Consider the following 22,048-nt stretch of genomic DNA (forward strand, 5'->3'; position numbering starts at 1 on the left):
GATCCAGTTCATCGAGGAAGGAAAATTTGGTAATGTTCTTACTGCTGAAGTTTGTTTACTTGGTGGTGAAAGTCTGGTAACAATTCAAGCGACACTCCCTATACCTATGGTCGATGCAGGACTTCAGTTTATTGCAAAATTAAGTCGCTACCTAAGAATTCTAATGAAGACCTAACTTGTCTCAACGAGCAAAATCTTTGGATTCCATAAATAAAGCATGATAAGACAATTAGAAAAATAAACTCTTAGACAACAATGCGGCCTCATTTGGAATTCCACACACCATTCATTATACGTAAGTGGATTTCATACAGAAAGAGGGAAAAAAAGCTCATGAGACTCGGAGATTTCGCAATGACTGTGAATTTAAATCATTGAAACATTTTCATTTATCATTGCAGATTCAGTGAAGCAGTTAAAAATTGTTTGTCTAAGTAATCACTTTGCGAGTTTCCTTACGGAAGTTGCATGACAGATACAATACCATTTTCAGTTGCTGTCTTAAACTAAGCCTCAAAGCGAAAACGTTTTTAAGTCTGATAACTGAGCGTTAGCTCATTATTGCAAAAGGTAAGGAGGTCGAAAGAGATCATTTAAAAGCTTGAATTGGAAGCGATTTGTAAGCTCTTCATCAGACATGAGAAGGACTAAAAAGAATGAAGCTTTCAAGCGCTTTCATGTTATCGAAATCTTTGGTGTCCAAACTGATTAAGAGTCACTTATGGGAATTCTAAAACGACAAAGAAAAGCTAAAAAATTTTTGTTTGACGATGTTTCTCCAATAAGCTGCGCTAGTAGCCGTTTCTTTTAACAATTTAATGGCCTAAAAACATAAAAAAGATAAAAGAATAAAAAGAGAAGCAGCCATACGGATAATCCGTAAAAGAGTCCAGGACTCCACAAAAACCACTGGACCTGTAATTTAAAAAAAGTGAAAAGTCAAAAATATAATATTTTACCGTCCTTTGATTTCAATTGAAAGATAAATCATAGTAACTCCGAAAGGAATAATTTGAGAGACTTTAGCATCGCGTTTGCGTGAAACGGCAGGCTGCTGTTTGTCATAAAGGCACGAAAATTCTCTTACTGAACTTTTTCGGAAGGTGTTCGATATCTGTAGCAAACAGGCAAGAAACGCGTCAACTAACTTTTTTTCGAAACGCAAATTTCAGCCTTATGTTTACCGTTAGCCATGACGCGATGCTAAATCTCTCTACTGTCTTCATTCAAGCACACTTTATAGAAGACCAGTTAAGAACACCTCGAGCCTGAACAGTGCTCTCGCACTTCATGTTAACTTGACCGTGACAATGAACAATATATTGTTCTCGGTTCGCAGCTAAGTTGCGGATAAATTAATCGAAACTTTTGATTGGTTTTCTTTCAAAAAGAGAGTGTGTTTTGTGCAAGGTTAATGCAAAAACAGAGAACAAAAACATGATACAAAGAAACTTATCGAGTTTAAAAACCTTCTCCCTATATCAACTCTGATCCGAGTTATGGTCGAACGAGCAACTATAGATAAAGGCAGTCTTTGATCACTTTTGATAAAACTGTAACATGAACTTAAATCTATTTTATCAGTTATGAAACTGAATTTAACTCTTCGAACACAGTTACCATAGCTACCCTCAGTTTTCAAAACTGGATGATTTTTGTTGCCCTTTTAATTTCTTTACTTTTTGTAGTTTTTTATGTCCTTATGCTACTTTAGCGTGTCTTAGATAAATGATCGTACTAAAAGAAGTAAAACAGAAGAGAGTTTCGGTGTTTCCAAATATTCAAGGCCTCTTTCAGCAAAAAAAAAAAAAGAAACGAAACTTTATTCATTTTAACACAATGAAAGGGAGAGATACCACAGGTTATCTCTTTCGAGGGTATCCGCCCGGATGTTATTAACAGAGAGTCTATTTTGACGAGGGAGGAAAACCGGAGTACCCGGAGAAAAACACTCGGAGTCAGACTGAGATCGACTGAAACTCAGCCCACATACGACCTCGAGGCCAGGGTTGAACCCGGGTCGAAGATGTGGGAGGCATGATTGATAACCGCTAAGCCATCCTGACTTTGCTTGAATGGTCCCAGCATTTTGTTGGCCTTGCAAACTAATGTACTGAATGTGAGCCCAGTTCCAGTTTAACGCTTGTGATTAGTTGTTATCATCCAGATTCATTTACTTCCTTCAATCAGTTGTGTAATTAGGCTACGGCGACGAAAAAGCCACTTCAAACTATTATTTGTAGCTATCCTAAGTGTTTCTCAATGTTTCCACCTTGTTTGTGCTGTACAATATGGGCGAAGTATGCTATAACCGCACGGATTTCAAGCCAACAGAGAGAAGGAAAGATTCACTGTTGTTTTGTCCAAGTTGTTGTCAAAACTCGAAAATTGGTCTAATGACGAGTGCGGGAGGGAAATGTACAAAAATGCGTGTCGCGCGTGCGGCACGATCATTTTTTCTCTTTCAACCGCTAACAGCTGTGTTTACATTAGCCCTTTTATCCATGGGTAAATAGCGTTTGCCCACGGGAAAGAACGCTTTTGTGTGTAACCGCTTTCTCTAGACCGAAACTGCCCTTGGGTTATTTCCATGGATACATCAAAAAGAAGAAAAGAACTTCCCATGACAGTTCCTGAACTGAAAAGTACGGTTGATCTGCTCCCTGAGGTGGTTTGGCCAATCATAAAGCAGAACTAATTTGCAAGGTCAGTGAACTCATATCTAATTATAGTTTACCCTGAGGGGAGTCTTTTACTGTGCAACCGCATCCCCAAGGGTAACATGAAACCTGAGCTGAACCAAACCCGAGCCATTTATCTTCCGGAAGGCCCCAAACCCAAGGTGTGTGTAACTACAGCTAATATTACTGCTTTTTGGAGTTGTCGTTTCTTAAACTCCTTATGGTAATTCTAAGTGGAAGTGATCATCGCTGTTAAGCCTGCTTCCTACTTCTGCGATAACCACAAGCACAAGCATAAGCACAAGAAAAATAAATTTTCCTTTCCTTGTGCTTATTTCACAAGTGGGAACCGGTGTGAGTTAAATAAGCACGACGATTCGCATGCCATCTTGAATCTTACTCGATCTTCTCCGACGTTACTACCCTTGCGTATGCCAAATTTCACAGCATGAACGTCGCATTAGTGCACAAGCTTGAGCAGTTGCGAAATCGAAATAACCACTGAAAAAGTCCAGGCTTCAACGGGGCTCGAACCCATGACCATGCGATCAGTTATGCTCGATCAGGTAACTCGACTGCATCTCGGGTTTGCATAACTGTCTCGAATTCTCCCAACTCTCCTTCGTCTTCACATGAGGCTATGGAAATACGGAAAACGTCCTCTATTGCTTAATTTGTTTACCTCGTACGGGATAAAATTGAACCCGCAACTGCCCAGCTCCCAAAGGGTTTGATAGCTCAGTTGGTAGAGCAAGTTGCATGGGCATGGGTTAGAGTCCTGCATTTTTTCCAGGCACTCCGAGTTCTGTGAATTTGCGCTTTATAGGCAGTGCTCCTAGCACTTAAGTCTAGCTTTCCTGAAAAATTTCTTTACCTCCAATTTTGGCTGTTAACATGGAAGGAGGAAAATCCCAGCGTAAGGCTAATATCAAAATGCAAAACCATTTTTCATTTTGTTTACAAGCACCAGCCCTTACTCTGATTTCGACCCCAATGAACACCTGTCCGACGTCAATGATAATTTTTGTCCATATCGTTCGAATAAAGATTGTTAACGTGCTGCTCAGGTCTTCGTTTTTTTTGCAACAATTATAGGTTCTTACCATGAATACAGGCTTCAAGGGCCAAGTTGTTTACCATTTTAAGGCACGTAAAGTAAATATATGTAACACACAATATGGCGCAAGAATGGCACTCTTCGTTAATTCTTTCAAGGACCAAAAGGAACAACCCCAACAACAACAACAACAGTTTAGACCAAAGGAATGTGATAAATACGTGTTAAACGCAGGCTACAAGGACTCGTGAACCTTCTTTTAATCGAGTTTTTCATTTTCGACACCTCTTTCAAGGAAACTTCATAGCTGTGCATTTAGAGTGCACGTACTGACTCTTTAGCTGATGTCAATAAAAGGAGATGCAAGAAGGGAGCAGATAAGACGAGAGAGAGAAAAAGTAATACAGAGACAACACCTACGACAGGTGGAAGCTTTCCGGCGCCAGAAAGTTGCCAATGGATTAACAAACCAAGTAAGCCTGAGGAGGGTCACAAAAAGGTTGATAGTCGGCTTCCCAGGACCCAACTCTACGAAGTAAGTACAAGAAATCAAAAATCGAGGAGCCAAACGTACCACAACTATGTGGGATGTGATATCAAAAAGACCGTAGACAGTAACCAATTTGGCCAGTGAGTACCGTATTGCGAAAATCACAATGTGAAAAAAAGAGCACAATTAGCAAACTGGAGACTGATCAAAAGCTATAGGTTATAGAATACAGAAAAATGGTGTATGTAGATGCAGGGCTGACGTAGCATGGGACTTCAGAACAAAAAGACTAGACGTTTTTTCTGTGTAAAGGGAAGAATAAAAAGTGTTCTACTCGTGGAGTTAGTAAGAGGAGAAAACACAGAAGTACAATGAATTGGGATGAGAGATAAGAGAATTTAAAAAGCAAAGACACGGATCATCTCAAGTATGATTACAGCCCCTGAAAAATCACAACCAGGAGGCATTAAGTTCTCGAAACAGTTCACATTCCCAGGAACACTTTGGAAAAGAGAGGCCGAAAAGTGAACATGAATGATAGCTCAGTGGCGGATCCAGGGGAGGGCCCCCTCCCCAACCCCCCCTCCCTATTTTGAATGTTAAAAGTGAAGCCCTTTTAAAATGTCTTGCACTTGTTACATACAACAACACCAAAAACTCCTAACCAGGGCCTTCCCTGGGCTCTTGATCTGGATCAACCAATGTAGCTTGAAAGTTGGCAGAAGAGTAAAGAAGTGATTCCCTTTAAAAGAAAAAAAGCAATGACAGTAACAGAACTAGAAAGCCGCCTCAGCAGTCAAGAGCGTCGGTAGATGAAATTCATTTGAAGAAATGTAATTGCTTTGTTTAAAGTGGAAGTGCAATGAGCTATCAAGCTAGTTCTCAGGCACTCCACTTTTAATATCTAAAAGAAACAATTCAAACTTAAAGTGCTACTATGATCAAAAAATCACTTCCTTTTTTTATTTCAGATTTTAAAAATGTTATGTCATCTTTGATTTTTATCCAGAGGCTGTTTACTTTGAGTGTAAGTTTTGGATTTTACGGTCCGCCATTACTCACGTTCCAAACTGACCGATTGGACCTCAGAGGATCGTAGCTAGGGAAAAGTGACATCATTACTCACTAGCTTAAAATTTCAGCGTGTAGACGCAGTTTATTTTATATGAAAAACACGAGTCTAAAAATCTGCAAGCCCGAAACTCCCGTGCTGCATATTTAATTTAGCCACGTGCACACGCATTGCCTTCTTAAAGTATTGAGCCCTCAATCCAGCTCTCTCAAGATTTTCAAGTTAGTAATGGCGGGACAGGTGTCTTTTTGAAATCGAGGCTTAAAACTTGCGTCACTTACTGTTTAGTTAACATATATGATTTTTTGGTCATAGCAGCACTTTAACAGGAATATGATTAAGAACCCCAACAGGCAAGGAGGCAGCTAGTTGGCTATTTACAAAGCGTGGTAGAGTTGAATCAGGGACAACCGGAAACAAATCCAAACCAGAGGTTAGAACGGGATTTGAACCCGGGGAAACCGCATGCAAACCCAACGCCCTAACATACCACTGGACCACGCCGCCTTGAAGACATTAGCTATCCTGTTCAAAGAACTTGTGTCTGGGGTATCGTGATCATTATCAACATGGGAAATGTCTCCGTAGTCAAACAGGTAGAGGAAGCTGTTTGCCGTAACGCCAACGTTCCTGTAGTTTGTAAGAGGTGTTGTCTTCAGTGTGGCCCGGATTCGACTTCGCTAATTTCCCTTTCGAATTCGTAACCAAGCGATGCCATTTTTGACGGTCGATGCCATTTTTAGTAACCAAGCCTTTTAATTCGGTTAGCTTTCAATAACTTGTTAGGATTAGCTTCATTTAAATGCTTTGAAATTGCCAATCTGAAGCCGTCGCTTCGATAGTGTAGAAGTTAAGTGCATTTGATTTAAATCCATTGAACCGAATTCCATACCGATCGATCAACTTTTTCTAATTTTTTTTTCTCTAATTTTTTCTACGGTGTTTTTCTCAGTTTAACTAACATACGCTGCTAATCTAGTCTTCATTTGCAAACGACAAACTTAATAGTGAAAATTGTTCCAAATCTCGTCCAAATGGCATCGCTTGTTTACGAAAGGGAAAATTACTTCGACTCCAAGACTTAGCGTCACAAGTGGGTCGAGTTTGTTAGTTCTCTACTCTGGTGCCCGTTTCTCGAAAGTTCCGAAAACATTTCGGGCCCGAAAAGCCATTTGTGAACCTGCCAACCGCGGCTTGTTCAGGAACGCCGATCTTTTAACATGTTTTCAAGGTAACAAAAGGCAAACTCACTGTAAAGTTTGACTACTTAAATCCTCTCCGTTCTTGAGATACAGAGGGAATTGTGACACCCGAAAATGGCCCGCAAAGTTTCGGGACTTTCGAGAAACGGGCCCCTGCTCCGAGAGGTTCTTTCCAGAGTACTCCGGTTTTTCTCTCTCCTCAAAAACCATCCTATGATTTGATGAGTTAATTTGATTGACTTTTATGTGTGTACGGTGTCCCCAATGAGTGCCACAGCGCTAAATACTCTTGACATAAAGTTTATCATTATTATTCTTTTGGTTGACCTAATTCGTTGGTTCATTCGGCTTACAGCATTCTAATGCTCAGAGTGGGCTTTGGTCTGCTAAAGGAAAACCTACGATAAATGCCTTTGACCTTTCGAGAATAACCGACAAAAGGACAAAATTACGTTTTAAGACATATGAGGTAAACAAATTCCGAAAGAGAAATTCAGAAACAGTAGCTAAATCAGCATTGACTTCGCGGAGCTTGAGACGACAAGCAAGAATGTAAGAAATAAGAGTGATCACACGGGCTAAGTCGCCATAAGGTTGTCTCATAAGCCGGCTGAAGGGGTGGGGCCCAATTTGCTGCCTTCGAGACATCAATAGGACCCAACTGGCGTAAGAACTGGTGGGAGATAGAGCACGTCTCCACCTTTAGTAACTTGACTCCTTCCATTGGCATAGAATGGAGAACTGACGTCCCTGCTTATGGAGAGGTTGCTTTTTCAATGATTCAAATCTCTTAAGGAATCTTGGGTATTAGTCTAATCTTCCGAGTCAAGCGACTGCTAATCATAATTCCTAAGTTCTGGCCAAATGTTTTACCGAGGAACGTATAGGTCGCAATATTCAGTATGATACGAAACTTTTTTTTTAATTTGCAAGGCATCTTTCTATGTATTACGTCAGTCAAAAAACCGGATTTTAAAATTTATTGAATTTATAACCACCAAGAAAAGCACGCCTAATAAACTAAGTTTCCATAAATAATTTGAAACGTGGATTGAAACAAAGCCAAAAGTTTGAGTGTCGGTTGACATGGTTCACGAGTCGATTGAGATGGGCTTTTTTCCTCAGTTGATATGGGCATACCATAGAGTAAAACGTTATGAATAAAAAGGAAATATATTCAAAAGAAGTGAAGTTACTATATTCATAGGTTCTTCATATATGGTTGCTTGCCAGGAGACAAGCAGTTTGTTTTATTGCGAAAGGAAGAGTCAACTTGAATCCGGGACCGCGGAAAAAAAATGGCAGTGCGCGATTTTCCTCAAACTGGCAGCATTTGTGCGCAAATCTAATGGGTTTCGCATCCTGGCTTTCTTTTGCAGCATCCACCAATTGCTTTCTTTCTCCTGCATGCACCATATTTGACAATTTGGTTCTTGAACTTTGATCAGGCGGAAATGTACCGTTTCCAAAACTGCGATTAACTAATTGGGATGGGAGTTAACGGGACACCTTAAGTTTCAAAGAGACGGAGTGGGATGACCAAGAAAATCCTCCTTTCACGAGCAAGTCACACGTTTGCTATTCATAGAGTGACTGATTGGAAAGCAATGGAGGAGATATTCAAAAAGTTCATAGAAATGGAGTGCAAGGAGAGGATACAATCATGTACACTAGGCCAGTAGCATATCATACACCGAGACAACTGAGACAAATATCAACGGAAAGGCAAACTCTCACGGCAACAAAACTGAAGGAAAGAGCAGGTAGCTTTGATCTGCAGAAACACGTTCCAGTAATTCTTCAGTGATCCAAGAACTATTTTTGGACAGGAATTCGACAGTTTTGACAGCTATTTCGGTACAAAAATAGTCCTTTTTTTCACATAACTCACAATTATAGTCACCGTCTGACCTTTCAGTTGTTTTTCATTTATCACGAAGGATATCTGAAGCTCTGTTTGCTCAAAAAACAATGCGCATTGGCTACTGTTGTCAAAGAAATCATGGCTACAAAACACAAGAGATAATTATTTGTTTTTAGTTAGCATCGTCTGAAAATTGCCAGGGCTACAAATGGGCGAGCTTTTCTAATGAGGCGAAAACCTCAGAATAGAAGCCGGTCTTGCCTTTCCCGTCTAGGGCGGGGAAGAAGAGGGGGACGGGAGGGCAAAAGAGGGCTACCAAAAGTCCACTTACTAAAAATTAGTTTGAAGAACGACTCCTGTTTGAAGATGGCTTTCCGTGACTACAGACTGTGTACGAAAGACTTTTTAGATGAATTTTCTCTGCAGTTCTGTCAATAAAAAGGCAATGTACTCAAGGAATTAGCTAAAGCAAGTCAATGAAAAATGCCAAAACCCCAGTTCGTCTTTGCTCGACATGAAACAGACGTTCTAATACGGGCTAATGTTTTCCATGCAGTAGAATCGATTTATAATGTCTAGTCAAATTCCGTTTGCTGGAACGTTGCTTTGGCTCCTCTTTTTCACTTCAGGAATTTTGCTGCCACACATCACATCAGGGCAAATCTTTATATGGAAAGGAATTTTGAGCATTCCAATATTTCAGCAGCCTTTTGCCTTGACCCTCTCATTCACTCCCAACCTTTTCTTCGTCTGTCACAATTATGTCAGCTCGATTTATTTTAACACATGTACAAAAGGTTCAAAGTGCACTGGCTGTATTTCGGGCCCAACTACAAGTGACAAAGGACCCGCTAAAAATGCTGCTCAACGGGTACCTGCTGCAGGATGTACACTAAACAAATATCGTACGTGTCTGAGACCACACAAAAGCAGAGCCAGAAAATAACTGTTTGAAAATGTCAGTTGTATAAAAACGACATTTTGGGGGAGTGGAGCTATCTGCATTACTTTTGCTTGAAGTTACCCTAAATTAAAAGAAGACAAAATACACAAATGTCTTTGCAATGTGCACCACCACAATGATATGTTAAAGCCCTCCTTTCATCAGATTATGAACGGATACGACTTAACCTTTCAGTCCGCTAGAAAAAACGTGCCGGTCAGGGAACTGAATTCCGCCACCCAAACAAGCCGTATTAGTAGCATTATAAGGCAAGAACTGATTGGGGAACACGAAACGAATAATTCACTTACCACTATCAGTGGTAGTACAACATGGTATTTCTTACATCTTAATGATGCGACCATTCGAAAGGAAGTGCAACATTCACGGTCATGTACTAAAAATGCTCATTTATTATCATCGTTCATGTTGAAAATTCTTGACAAATCTGGGGCCCAAGTAGTTCAACAGAATTTGGCATTGCAGTTTGAGTTTAAAGGAAAAACTGTCTTATTCGCGTTAACAAAACCACCTTATCAAACAATAATCGACGCCGATTGCAAATGTTTACAAGAAAAAAACTCTTTGCTTAGCCTTAGTGACTCTTTCACGTGCGAGTTTGCAACTATCGGCGTCTCCAACTTACAAGAAAAGAACACGTTCTGTTTCATAAAACGCACCGTACTTTTCAATTTTTAGCTTACTTGTCATGGTTAACTGTAGCTACACAGTTACTTAACCAAACAAGTGTATCTCTCTTCGTTAGAACTGACGCGTTTAAAGACTAAGGCAATTAAAGAGGTAAAGCATGATATCAACTTCCTTCTCGATTCTTGCATTAATACAACTCTCTGTTTTCATAATCCAGTGGTTAAGCGATACTCTGATTGAAAAATCCTGAGTTTTCCGTAGAAAAGGTGACAAATTTCTCCAAAGGTTTAATAGGCTAGGTTCGAACTGTGCAGCAACAAAAGAAGAGAGTCGAGGTTCAGGAGGTTAATTAGCATTTTGTTTTGTTCAAAACAAAGGAGAATGCAAATTATTCCCCTGAACCTCGACTCTGTTCTCTTGGTGCTGCACAAATCGAAACTAGCCTATTAACAGTTGCTTATTCCGTTTAGGTCCTTAGCTTGCAGGAAAGGCGAAAATCGTTGAAGGAATAAAAGAAGTTCCAGTTCGCAACCTCTTTCATTGTAGTGATGTTTTTCTCTTCTCAGGATATGAATGCCTGAAACCGTGGCAGGCCAATCCTATAGCTGATGAGAAATTAATCGGTTAAAACCTGTAGGGCCAATGCCTAAGTCAGGTGTCAAGGCTCCAGTAACTTAGCATAATTTAGCAGGAAGGAATTTCATCAACCTGGCAGTTTGACACTCTTCAACAACCATTAACAATCCACCCATGATTCTCCTGTGAACATGTCAGAAGCTTTCATCACGGGTGACTGACACGCCCTTAAAGAAGACCCACCTCAGAGGTACCCATCAACTCTGTTAACGGTGTGAGGTGTCCGGCAGGAATCCGGAAATTGCTCATCGCGATCTGACTACGAGTTTTGGCAAAACTACGATAAACAGGCTCCTGAAATAAACTGTTTTCAAATTTCCTATTTTAGGCCCAAGAGTAAGGTGTTGATTGCATAGACAACCAAGCTGCATGGGTGGGTCTCTGGCAAGAGGCACGATATGGGTCTCTCATTAAGGGGGCATTTGGCATGAAAAGTTATTTTTACGCTACTTATAATTATGAACCCATTTAACTTAAGGCGCATCCTTTTGATCCTATTTAGAGAACCTCCGAATATTTGCTATGTTCATTTTCCAGTGACTCACCCGAATTCAGATCCTACCAGAAACCATTTTGCATTTCTTCCTCAACACTGGAATAAACAGATTAGATCATAAAAGACGCCCCTAAAACTACAAACCAGCATTTTTGTGGAAACAAATTTGTCACTCTTTATGAATGGTTGGCAAAAGCCTCAGCAGGGTGTCCATGCAAAGAGAACAAGAGGTAGACCTGGAACCCAGAAGTGACTTATATTAATATTCTATTATTCTCGAGAAGATCTCCACTGAAAGATCACTTAAATCATTCCTCTCTCTTTTAATTGCATTATATTATGCACAATAACTAAAACTCCAATGCAAGGAAAGTAAACAAACCTTCAAAGAGAAGGAAAATCCGTTTTATCTCCTCTCTCTGAGAATCACCCTTCTTTTTCATTCTGCCCTTGACTTGAATCTGTTGCAAAACCAGTCATCAGCTATTGACACAAATGTTCTACGCGAATTTCAAAAAAAACGACTGAGCAGTGCTCTCAACTAACAGAGATAAGAGATCAAGAGATTGCGGTCTGATATGATAAACAACCCGAGCATATCTTTCAGCTTTTAATACCTTTGAAAAGCGCCCTTTTAAAACGTTGAAATGAGCGCGCATGCAGATGTATTTAATGTAACAGATGATAGAACGTTTCATGTTCGATTGCTTCCTGTGTCCATGAGGCCGCCGCACGTGGAAATTCTATTCCATTACTCCAAATCTGAAATAAGGGGGACCGCTAAAGCTGTGCGCACCTGCGTTTTCACCAAGACAATGGCATCTGGCTTGAGAACTCTTTTCCTCGTTGTGATCTTACAGCAACACGTGTTCAAAGAATGAGGAACTAACGAAATTTATGTACAGCCATTGTAAAAACGCTGTACCACACAAAAGGACGAGTGACATCTGATATTTCCAAAGTTCCAAGAGAAGCATTTTTAGCTTGTTTTCTTTTGCGAGTAAATCATATCTACATATAGAGTTACCTTCGTGAGAGGCTAATTTGTCAAAGGATTTAAACCCTAATTGATGCGTTAGCCGCAACCTTTAACCTGCCTACGTGTTTTGATGACCTGAATAGCCAATTACATCGGAGAGCGACACTTAATGCCCCAAGACATCATTTTTAGTAATGAACTTTTCCAAGACGTTTTACTCAATTTTCTTCAAAAAATAGGGGGGAGGGGGGGAGAAGAGTGGCAATCTCCTTGCCAAACCAAATGCAACACAGAAAGCGGTTTACTACTGTGCATGCTACTGCAAATGAAGGTACCACACGGCTATCGCAATTCGCCAGTCTTATCTTAGCTTCAGCCGAGGCCGAACCATTTAGTTGGACCTAATGCGAATGCCACCCACAAAACGAAGATAACAGTTCTAGCAGTACAGTAATTGTTCAAACATCCGCCGCTTCCTTTCTTTAATATAAAACGGTAATTTTACCGAAATAAAATTGCAAACGGAGATGAAAAAAACACGAAGCACAAGCTTGAACGTGTCAAGGGGTCTACTTAAACAAAGCTGTTAGTTTTAAAGCGATGAAGATTTTAGTTTACGCAATCGATTTTACCTCGGATGCTCTGGAACGCGTTTAAGCAAGAACTGAATTTCTCATAGTACTCTAGTCCTAAGGTTAACAGCCTTCACCTGACAGATTAATTGCTAGCGGTTCTCTTGGCGCTGTTGCGAGCTGTCATTTAATTTGTTTGTAATCGCATAAGTTCAATTACGACAACTGAAACAAGAACACGTTACATGCTTTGAACTGATTTTGTGCGATATTTTATATTCGAAGGAAAGCTTAAGTCAACAGATAGACTGACATGGGCTTCTGGAACGGCAGAAAGACAATTTCACGAAATTTAACGGTTACGAAAATTTTTAGCGCACAATTGACAACAAATTGTGTAAATGAGTGACGAAGTGTTTCCTGAATGTTAAGACAGCGGATGACGCAACTAGTAAATGAACTCCGATTAATGCAAAAAGGAACGTATAATTTTACAGATCATAACAACTGCAACAGATAGAATATAAAGATCTCTGCATCTTCTACCTGGCATTGTGTTTTCACCTAACCTCTCGTCAGTGAAGTTGCTTCAATTTAACAATGCTAAGATGCTTTTAATGCCATAAGTAGTACAGGAAACCGTGGAGTCTTCGTGAAACGAATCATTAATTTCTTCAGAAAGAAAACGACTTTAGAGATTTCCTACTCTTATCCTGTTTGACACAGAGATTTAAACGCTAATTAAACTAGATATTGTTCGTTATGCTGTTTTTGCAGCACTTTGAATCATGTTTTCTCAAAAAATAAACTTTGCACAAATCCTGAGCGTTCTTTTTTCTACGCCTTGACGCTGTCATGATATTTTGATGTTACATTCAAGCCCGCAATGATTGTTTTTGGGTTTCAAAACGAAGGTATCAACACAACGCCGAATATTTTCGAACGGAAAACAAGGCCCGGCATATTTCTTACAGATGACTCTAACACGTGCAACGTTATATCAAACTTAACGCTTTACATACTCAAGCAAGACAGGCCTGCCTTTAACCGGGCCTCACAAAACGCAAGCACGCCGTAGCGTAGCTAACTTTAACAAAACCAGTAGAGTTCGAAAAAACAAGCCGAGGTAAGCTTGCTTAACACGTTTCAAAATGAGATTTTCACTGCTTTCAAATCATCTTTGAACTGAAAGATTAGAACCAGAGGCTGGTGTTGAAGAAACATGACTTACAATAATATGTTTAATAGCAACTACTTTTCAGGTCGTTCACATTTTTCGACTTTATCTTTCACTTCCGCTAACAAAGAAGGAGCAATGTTGAATCCAGTTAGGGTATAAAATGTACTGGCTGCAGTATCATCAACTAGAAAGAAAAAAAAAACGGTATTTGATTTTGATCTTTTACATTCCTGAGTGGAATGACTTCAGGTTCTTTGTAGGCCATAAACTACTCACATGTTAAGAATGTGGTTGGATTCCTTACAATTAACTCTGTACATATTAAAACCAATAAAATGCCACACACACACACACACTAAACCGTCCTCGGTTTTGGTTATTGTATCAACAATGTTACCTTCAGTGACTCGTCAAACTTTGCTGGGCAAATCGTTAATTTATCAACTATAACATTTACAGACTTTATAAAAATAAAAGATTGGTATAACCGTTTTATATCGGTAAACATAGTCTCCTTCAAGCTGATATACTAAAATTCAGTAAATCTAATCATGCGTAAATAGATAGGCGTCTTTTTCAGAAGCCAAAGAGAAAAACGAGTTTTGATAACTTAACGGAAAGGGTAAATGTGTTTTGAATAGCCTATTTTAAGAATTCTGTGTGTGGTAGGTTGAATTCCAACGACTAGATTTGCTTGGCGGTTTATTCCCAAACAATGAAAAAAAAAATCGCTACTTTCACAAATTGTGTCAAATCTTGAAATCACCAAGAAAGAAAGTAAACTGAACAACAAACTACATAGGTCATGCACTTGGACGTCCATATCACGATTTACTGCCTTGTGCAAGAGAACTTGTGTGCCTTGATATTTTAAGGCATTACACAGTTATAAACTGATCAAAACTTGCATAAATTTATCCCGAGAAAACTTCACCTCCAACGTTTAAGAATACACCAAAAAACACTAGGAGAGGTTTTTACACATTCCTGAGTACAGCCAAGCGGACAGTGGATATATATGTTTGGTGATATGTTATAATTTGGAAGTCTTATCCACCAGATAAAGTTTTCCAGGCTTTTGACAACTTGGGCGTCCTATTCCCCAAACGAAGACTGTGCAATGTTGTTATTACATTGAGGGTTTGAATTATTTTAAAAGTATTTAGAGCCAATATTCAAAATAATGATACGAAAAAGAGAACAGAACGTTCAGTCAAAGGTAAGCCGTTTGATGTACAAGGTGTAGACATATGCAAGGTATCCCATTGTGCCCGTTGGACAAATTAAAGTTAGTTTACAGGTGAAGCTCAAGTGTGATCTGTTTGAAAACCCATAAGCTCTTCAGGAACTGTACCTTCATTATTGTTTTGAGACGTGCCATTGATTTAAATACCCAAAGAATCAACATTTAAATGGAAAATGCATAGTATTGCACTGCTAATATCTGCATATCTATTAGTTAAATTATGCAATTGTTATTACTCCATTGCTTGATAATCTATCCGAGTTACATGTTTCGATGCTGTTCGCACTCGGACATTCGTGAGATGACTGGGAAATCACATAAGCTGTACTTTATTCCGAAAAGACTGCTCTAACACGTTTTACTGAGTGAGATCTCATGGTGGTTTATACCTTCAGAAAATCAATTGAGCCTTGCGATATGAAATTCTCACCGAGGTGCACGCTTCATTCTTTGAAGCTGTTTGCTATCAAGCATTCCTGAGAGGAAAAAGTGAACACGTCGAAAAGCGGGGAATCACTTAGATTGCCTTCTTCCCTGAAAACGTTCTGGCTCAGAGTGAGATCCAATCACGATATTTACTGGAACAAGGGGCTCAGCACACATACAGGCAAGACAGTGAAATCGTGTTATTTAATTTGATAAAAGTAATAAAAAAACGTGACAAAATTATATCATGCTCGCTGAAAAATGGTGATGTGGTATAAACTGAGCCGCTGGGAACGTTTTGAACTATTTTAAGTTGTGAAGGAAATAAAAATGTTTAGTGATAACTGGGGTGCAACAACAATTTCAATGATATTAAAGTTTAACAGAAATTTCTTTATCAAGACGAAAACGTTTATTTAGTTATTTAATATTGCATCTTATACGAAGTTCCCGATAAAAATGCAAACGACGGCAAGGCTTATCACATGAGTCAGTCTACAGAAACTTTTCTGTTCTTCCAATGCAAAATAAAGGACTCGAGCGTGATCTTGTTACCATTTTACCAGAAGGCGTCTTAAATTGGTAGGGATTGCATAATCCGAACCTAAAGTTTAACAGAACGGACTAAATGAAAAAAATTATTAATAACAAGAAAACATTCAACTCAGAGAAACCACTTTTATCTGACTCCAGCTGAACTGTTGTGGGATTAAGCTTCATTGTCTAAATATCGAGTCTCGTTTCGGACAAATTAATAACAAGCAAAACTGTTAAGGGGGATTTTAGGTCGCGACGATGGCCGGATTACAGCAACTTACAGACAACCAAGATTGATTTGAATGTGAGCGCAGGGAGTGGCATGAACATGCTATTTTCTTCAACCCTTCACTGAGGTGCCTCAATTGCTGGTAAAGGACACTGAAACACACATACAAGTTCAATTTCCAGATGTATTTCTGTGTGACTTCAAGTCACACAGAAATACACCTTTCTTTTTTGTCGACCACACGACGGTTGCATTTAAAGGTTCACACATCCTGACTCCAGCTTTGACCCTTTATAATGACTGTAGGGACACTAGATATTGAACTCTACGCCTTGCCAAAAAAAAAATCATTTTGCATCTGTCTTGTCAACAGCCTCAAGCCAAATTCGTAAGCAGAAAGAAGTATATTTCCACCGACTGTTAGCTGTTAATTGCTCGGTCACTGTAGTCATTCTTCATGTTCAATTTTCAAGGTCTTCCTTACTCTGTCCCCGTTCTAGGGACCAACCCAAGCACAAATCAACGCAAAAGGCGCACATTAAACGTGGCATGGAATGCCCAAAAGGTTGATAACCACCCTTCAAAGGGGTAAAAAAGGATTTGCCTATCGCAAATTGGAGAAAGCATATCCGTTCACTGACATAAAAGAAATGAAGCGGTGCGACCTTTCCTTAAAGTTACTTCACTACCTTGAAATATTTCCCGTTCACAATTACACCTAAACTGATGCAAAACGGAAAAGTAAACTAGTTCAACTACAGAGTGTCGAAACCTCAAGCGAGATTATTTCACATCAGCAATAAACCACAAAAACCAGTTGCACGCAGTGTATAGACCAGTAAGGGTTTTCTTAGATTGTAAAAATTGCAACACCAATGAGAACAGAAGTAAAATGGGCACAGTTGCCTATCGCATATGTTAACGATCAAATCTCAACAAGTGATTGCTGATTTCCTGCGCAACACGGTGATTGAATGCCGAAAGAAAGAGAGGAACATTAAATAATGAAATTTTTTCCAAAAAGGTCCGGGTTTCAAAGAGGAAGCAATTACATGACTTGGCTCGCCGCAAGATAATGCTGATGAAAAGATTGACCGCCTTATCAAGACTCCAGCGAGTGGTTTGAGGCACGCGTCCATGTATTATCACCATACAATGAACGCAGCACGATTGCAATAATTTTTCCTGTTTCTTGCGTGAACGCTTTGAGTAAAAATTATTAAGAAATACCCTCAGTTCCTGTTCCTTGGTTGCGATGAAAAGACAAGTACGATAGGATTACAGAAGAGGTGAAACCAATAAAGAGATCTTACTGCGAATTATAAGCCTTTAATTCCGTTGTTGGGGACTTGTGGAATTTCTCACGATTTAACCCCTCGGATTCCTTCACAGTTGTCCACGCCAACATACTCTCTGTTGGTTCAGACTTTAATGTTAAAAGAACCCTTTGTAGCACTTACGGTGTTAAGGCCTCAAGAACAACTTGGGAACGGATAAGGGCGCAGGTCTAAATACAACTTGGTGCGTGATTGATTACTTAATCCAAAGAATTCATGCTCTTGGAAGAAAAAAACCTGACAAAATAACCAACGCTTGGAGCAATTTATTCTGTAAAAAAAAATCCGCGTAAATCAGGCAGAACAGGAATGCTGTTTTGTGGGAAATCGTGTGGATAAAAACAGAAGCACATTCTAATGTACAATGTCTAATTTGCCCTAAGTTAACTAATCGCTTTTGCCTATTCTTAGGATTTTACACAAGACGGAATCAGCTTGTAAAATAGTACTCTACGCCATTAAATATCCAAACAAAATCTTTCATTGGCATTTACACCTAAGCGCTTATTTACGAGGTCTTTCCTGCACTTGATCTGAAATGATAATCAAAAACATAACTGCTAGTTTACGTCTGATTTGAAAACTACTTTGGAAGGAGATAGATCAACACACCCTTGCACCGACTGACCACTTGACCGTCTTTTAGAGGATTTGCGAAATTTTCTATCGCCAAAATCAAATACAGATAACTGATAACCACGAATTGCGTGTTATTCTTCGTCACAGGATTGCGGTTTTTAAAACCTGGTTAGACGACGAGCTTTTTAGCGGGGTTTGAATGCTCTTTCACCCATACCGACCGCGAGCACGGTGGGTGACACAGAAACACTTGTGATGAGCGAGTTGAAAGAAAACAATCGTTGTTGGCGTTAAGCCTCACTAAAAACAAACTTCACTAGTATTCAAATCAACTGTCAAACTGCTTGGCGGTGAAGAAGAAATTTTTATATTACATGAGAAAAGCCCAGCTCTTAGTGTGCCACGCATGTAGCTTTAACTTTTGATAGTATTTTCTCCGTCATTACACTTCGAAATAACATCTCGCCAGCATATTATATTTCTGTTTTCTGTACACATCTGTCCCGAGTGTTCAATTCCAACTCAGTTAGCTAAACAGCTTTGTAAGAAAGGTTTCCGTTCTTAAACCTCAAAGTGTCCTGTATCAGTTAAGGACAACTATTCTTAACTGTTTTGAAAGACTGATCAGAGAGCGTACTGAGGCACCGACGCCACAGATGCGTGATAAGAGGCACTAGTACTTCCAAACTGACCTTGACTGCCTTGCATGGCCGCCGGTACACTGGCTTGTCCAGAGGGAGCGATCAGTCGCTGGGACTCAAACATCTCGCGCACATTGGGAAAGCAATTGCCATGGGAGCTCGTAACTGGTGGCTCGCTGCCTGAATAGCCTGAAGAAGAGTACCATTGTCCGGGTCTGTGCGCTGTGGGTTCGTACTCGCCAGCGTATTGCCCGTGATGTTGGCGGTGCACGGGTAGGTCTTCAACATGCGGATTCTGGGTGGTTTGTTGATTGTAATGAGTCAGATGTGGTGAGTATCGGCCAGAGACCATGGCAGGATGGTCCGAACCCATCTGAGTCTCGTACCTATGAACATAGCCTCTTCCACTGGGTGTGTTAGTGCTGGCATAGGTAGGCGAGTGACAAACTGCATACGGTGCACCCGAGTAGCTGCCATTGGCTTGCTGACTGTTCTGTGGATAAGACGGGTAGTTCATCGTGTATGCGTTTTCGTATATGGTACATGGTGGAACTGTGGGGAATGATGGCGGCGTAGAAGAGCCATGATTTTCGCTAATTTCACCCGGTGATCTACTGGCTGGCATCTCACTATCCTCAGAACCAATCATGCACTCTCTTTTGCAGGATGGTGGGCTTGCCTTTGCTGCGGGCGTCTTACTAAGGTCAGTTTTTGACGATTCACGAGATTCCGAGCGTGCGGTTTGCGCGCTGGCGGAAGATTTCTCACCCTCTTTAGCTTTTTCTTTTGGAGCGGAAGTTGTTGTTGGACTTTCTGAGCTTGTTGTCTTCGTGTCGGCGGAAGTGCTGTGGTCTTTTTTGTCTTGGTTTTCGGCAGTATTGTTGTTCTCCGATAGTGTCTTGTCCTTCTTTCTGAAGCGCTTTCTTCTTCGAAGATAACTTCCATTCTCGAACATGTTTAAACTCTCAGGATCCAAACTCCAGAAGCTTCCTTTACCAGGTTTCTTATCATCCCTTGGCACTTTCACGAAGCACTCATTGAGGGAAAGATTATGTCGAATCGAGTTTTGCCAGCCTTGCTTATTCTCCCTGTAGTACGGAAATCTGTCCATGATAAACTGATATATTCCACTGAGTGTTATTTTCTTCTCTGGTGCGCTCTGTATAGCCATTGCAATCAGCGCAATGTAAGAATACGGCGGTTTGACCATCTCGTGTCTCTGATGTGGTACACGTTGAGCGTGCGGTATAGGAGGATAAAGGCGATCTTGCCTCGCTTGATACTGTCCGTGTGCGGGATACATGGGAAAATGAACCGAAGAATAAGGGGACGCACCGGCTCGATAAAATTCATAGCCTTGATTTCCGTAAATAGGCGCAATCATGTTGTTGTTAGCGGCAGCCGAGTTAGTGGGATAAGGGTACATTGACATCACAGCTCCTGTAATTCTCTACGAAGGTGCACGCTTTCAACCTGGACGTAAATGATTTGATAAAAGCGTCCTTGCATGCACTTTGATTGATAACTGGCTATTTGTGCGAGTCACGCGCTAGATAGACACGCTGTAATAAGATGTAAATTCGTTTGTCACCTTGATCAAATTACACCAGTTAATATAGCTTCCAGGTTATGCAATTTTATCCGCTAGCCAATCACCGTGAGCGCTCCTATCTCTGGGCCACACACAGTCACTTACTCCATTAACCCGACGATGATGCCGTTTCAGAGGCTTTTACCTTTCCAACCAATTGCATCATTTCTGCTGTCAACACCATTTCAACAAGTGGCAATTGTTCACCTTATGAAAGGTGTTTGCTGCCAAAAAGTATTGGCGCGGGGGCGACAGCCCGAAACGAAAGTACTAATTGCTTGTAACGGAGTATATTGTTGAATCGCAAAATCATGCGAGGGTACTTTGACCGGGCATGTTCAGTTCAGACAATGATTTCCGACAATCCACACTACAAATCGGTTTTAAGAAAGGCTAGCGCTGTGTGTTTTAGTTAAGTTTGTGCCTTAAGGGGACAATAGAGAACCATCTGGAAAACTGACAAGGAGAGAAGTGAATACCCGAAACATGTGGGGTACATCGCTTTTTAATGTCCATAAATGATTTCTGGTTCATTAATTGAACGTTTGAATTTTTATCCAAAAGGGAAAAAATTAAGGGGGAAACCCTGAAAAAACAAGAACTTAACCGTAATTGTTAACTGACGCGAAAGAAAACAAAGATGACAAATTCAAGACTTTGCGAGTGTCACACTAGAAAGTCAGAAAAAGAACACAGAGAATCGGGCAGACAGCAGATTATTGGGCACTCGGGAATTTAATAGACTCATCACAAAATCGGCTTTCGATATGGGCTGGAAATAATCAGAAGTTATGAGACTATCTGACGCAGCACACAATGAGAGCTCAGGATCTGTGAGATTTGATTCGGCTGTTCTTTGACAGTACTGTCAGTAGGCGTGACTGTCCAAGGGCTTATCTGTAGCGATAATGAATAGTAGATTAACATAACTTGTAGTCAGCACTCACGTCTCGTTGATTGACTTATGGATAGCTTGTCAGTTGCTTATCGCTTCCTTTGGGTTTTCTAGTGCAATTGATTGAATAAAACGTTAAATGTCGAACTGTTCAATTTTCTCTCCTTTTTTCCCCCTGAATGGTGGTTTGTCTATGACAAGAGCGAGTGGATAAAGTTGTCCTTTGCACTCGTTAGCGAGCAAAGGTTGAAGCTGAGCTAAAAATACAAGGGAAACTGAAAATAGAATAATTTCATCTTATTGTTGCTAAGTCCTTCGCTGACATAAGTCACATGCGCTTAGAAAAAGAAAAAGATCTAAAGAGTTCCCCGCGCAAAAACAGAAGAGTGAAGAAATGGTTTCAACTGTAAGGAATTTGGGCTAGATTGTAATAGGAGATGTTTAGCTATTTTGTTTTAGAATTGCACAAGGTTTGAAAGGATTTTGCGTCAGAGCCTGCGTAGGTTCACCCAGGTTAGCATGTCATCAAAAGGGGTATTAAATTCAGTATCACACCACAGCTATCAGGCATTTTTGATATTGCACGGAACGCTTCAAGCATAGCAATTATCAAACGTGTTAGCTGAGACAAAGAAAGGTCTTAGGGTCAAGAGCTGCGGTGGTGAACGTGGCCTTGTTTTGACTGTTTCTATAAGTAAAAGTTTCCTTCCGATGATCGAGTTTTTCCGTTTAACACCTGGCTAA

General features: G+C 40.2%; 1 protein-coding gene across 2 annotated transcripts in view; it reads right to left on the reverse strand.

The window, feature by feature from the left end:
• The window catches only part of LOC137996325 (forkhead box protein C2-B-like), a 34,587-nt gene extending 14,179 nt beyond the window's left edge, over positions 1-20,408 (reverse strand). Inside the window, exons 1-3 of one of the 2 annotated variants that reach the window (XM_068841736.1) lie at positions 18,870-20,408; positions 11,710-14,007; positions 11,475-11,553 (exon numbers count right to left, since the gene is read on the reverse strand). In XM_068841736.1, coding sequence (XP_068697837.1) covers positions 13,895-14,007; positions 18,870-20,250 — 1,494 coding nt within the window. In that variant the 5' untranslated portion in view covers positions 20,251-20,408 and the 3' untranslated portion in view covers positions 11,475-11,553; positions 11,710-13,894. Of the gene's footprint in view, positions 1-11,474; positions 14,008-18,869 lie in introns of both variants that reach the window. The other variant, XM_068841728.1, reaches the window with a different exon arrangement.
• Between the last annotated feature and the right edge of the window lie 1,640 nt (positions 20,409-22,048).

The sequence above is a fragment of the Montipora foliosa genome, chromosome 1 (genome assembly GCF_036669935.1).
Source record: "Montipora foliosa isolate CH-2021 chromosome 1, ASM3666993v2, whole genome shotgun sequence".
NCBI lineage: Eukaryota > Metazoa > Cnidaria > Anthozoa > Scleractinia > Acroporidae > Montipora > Montipora foliosa.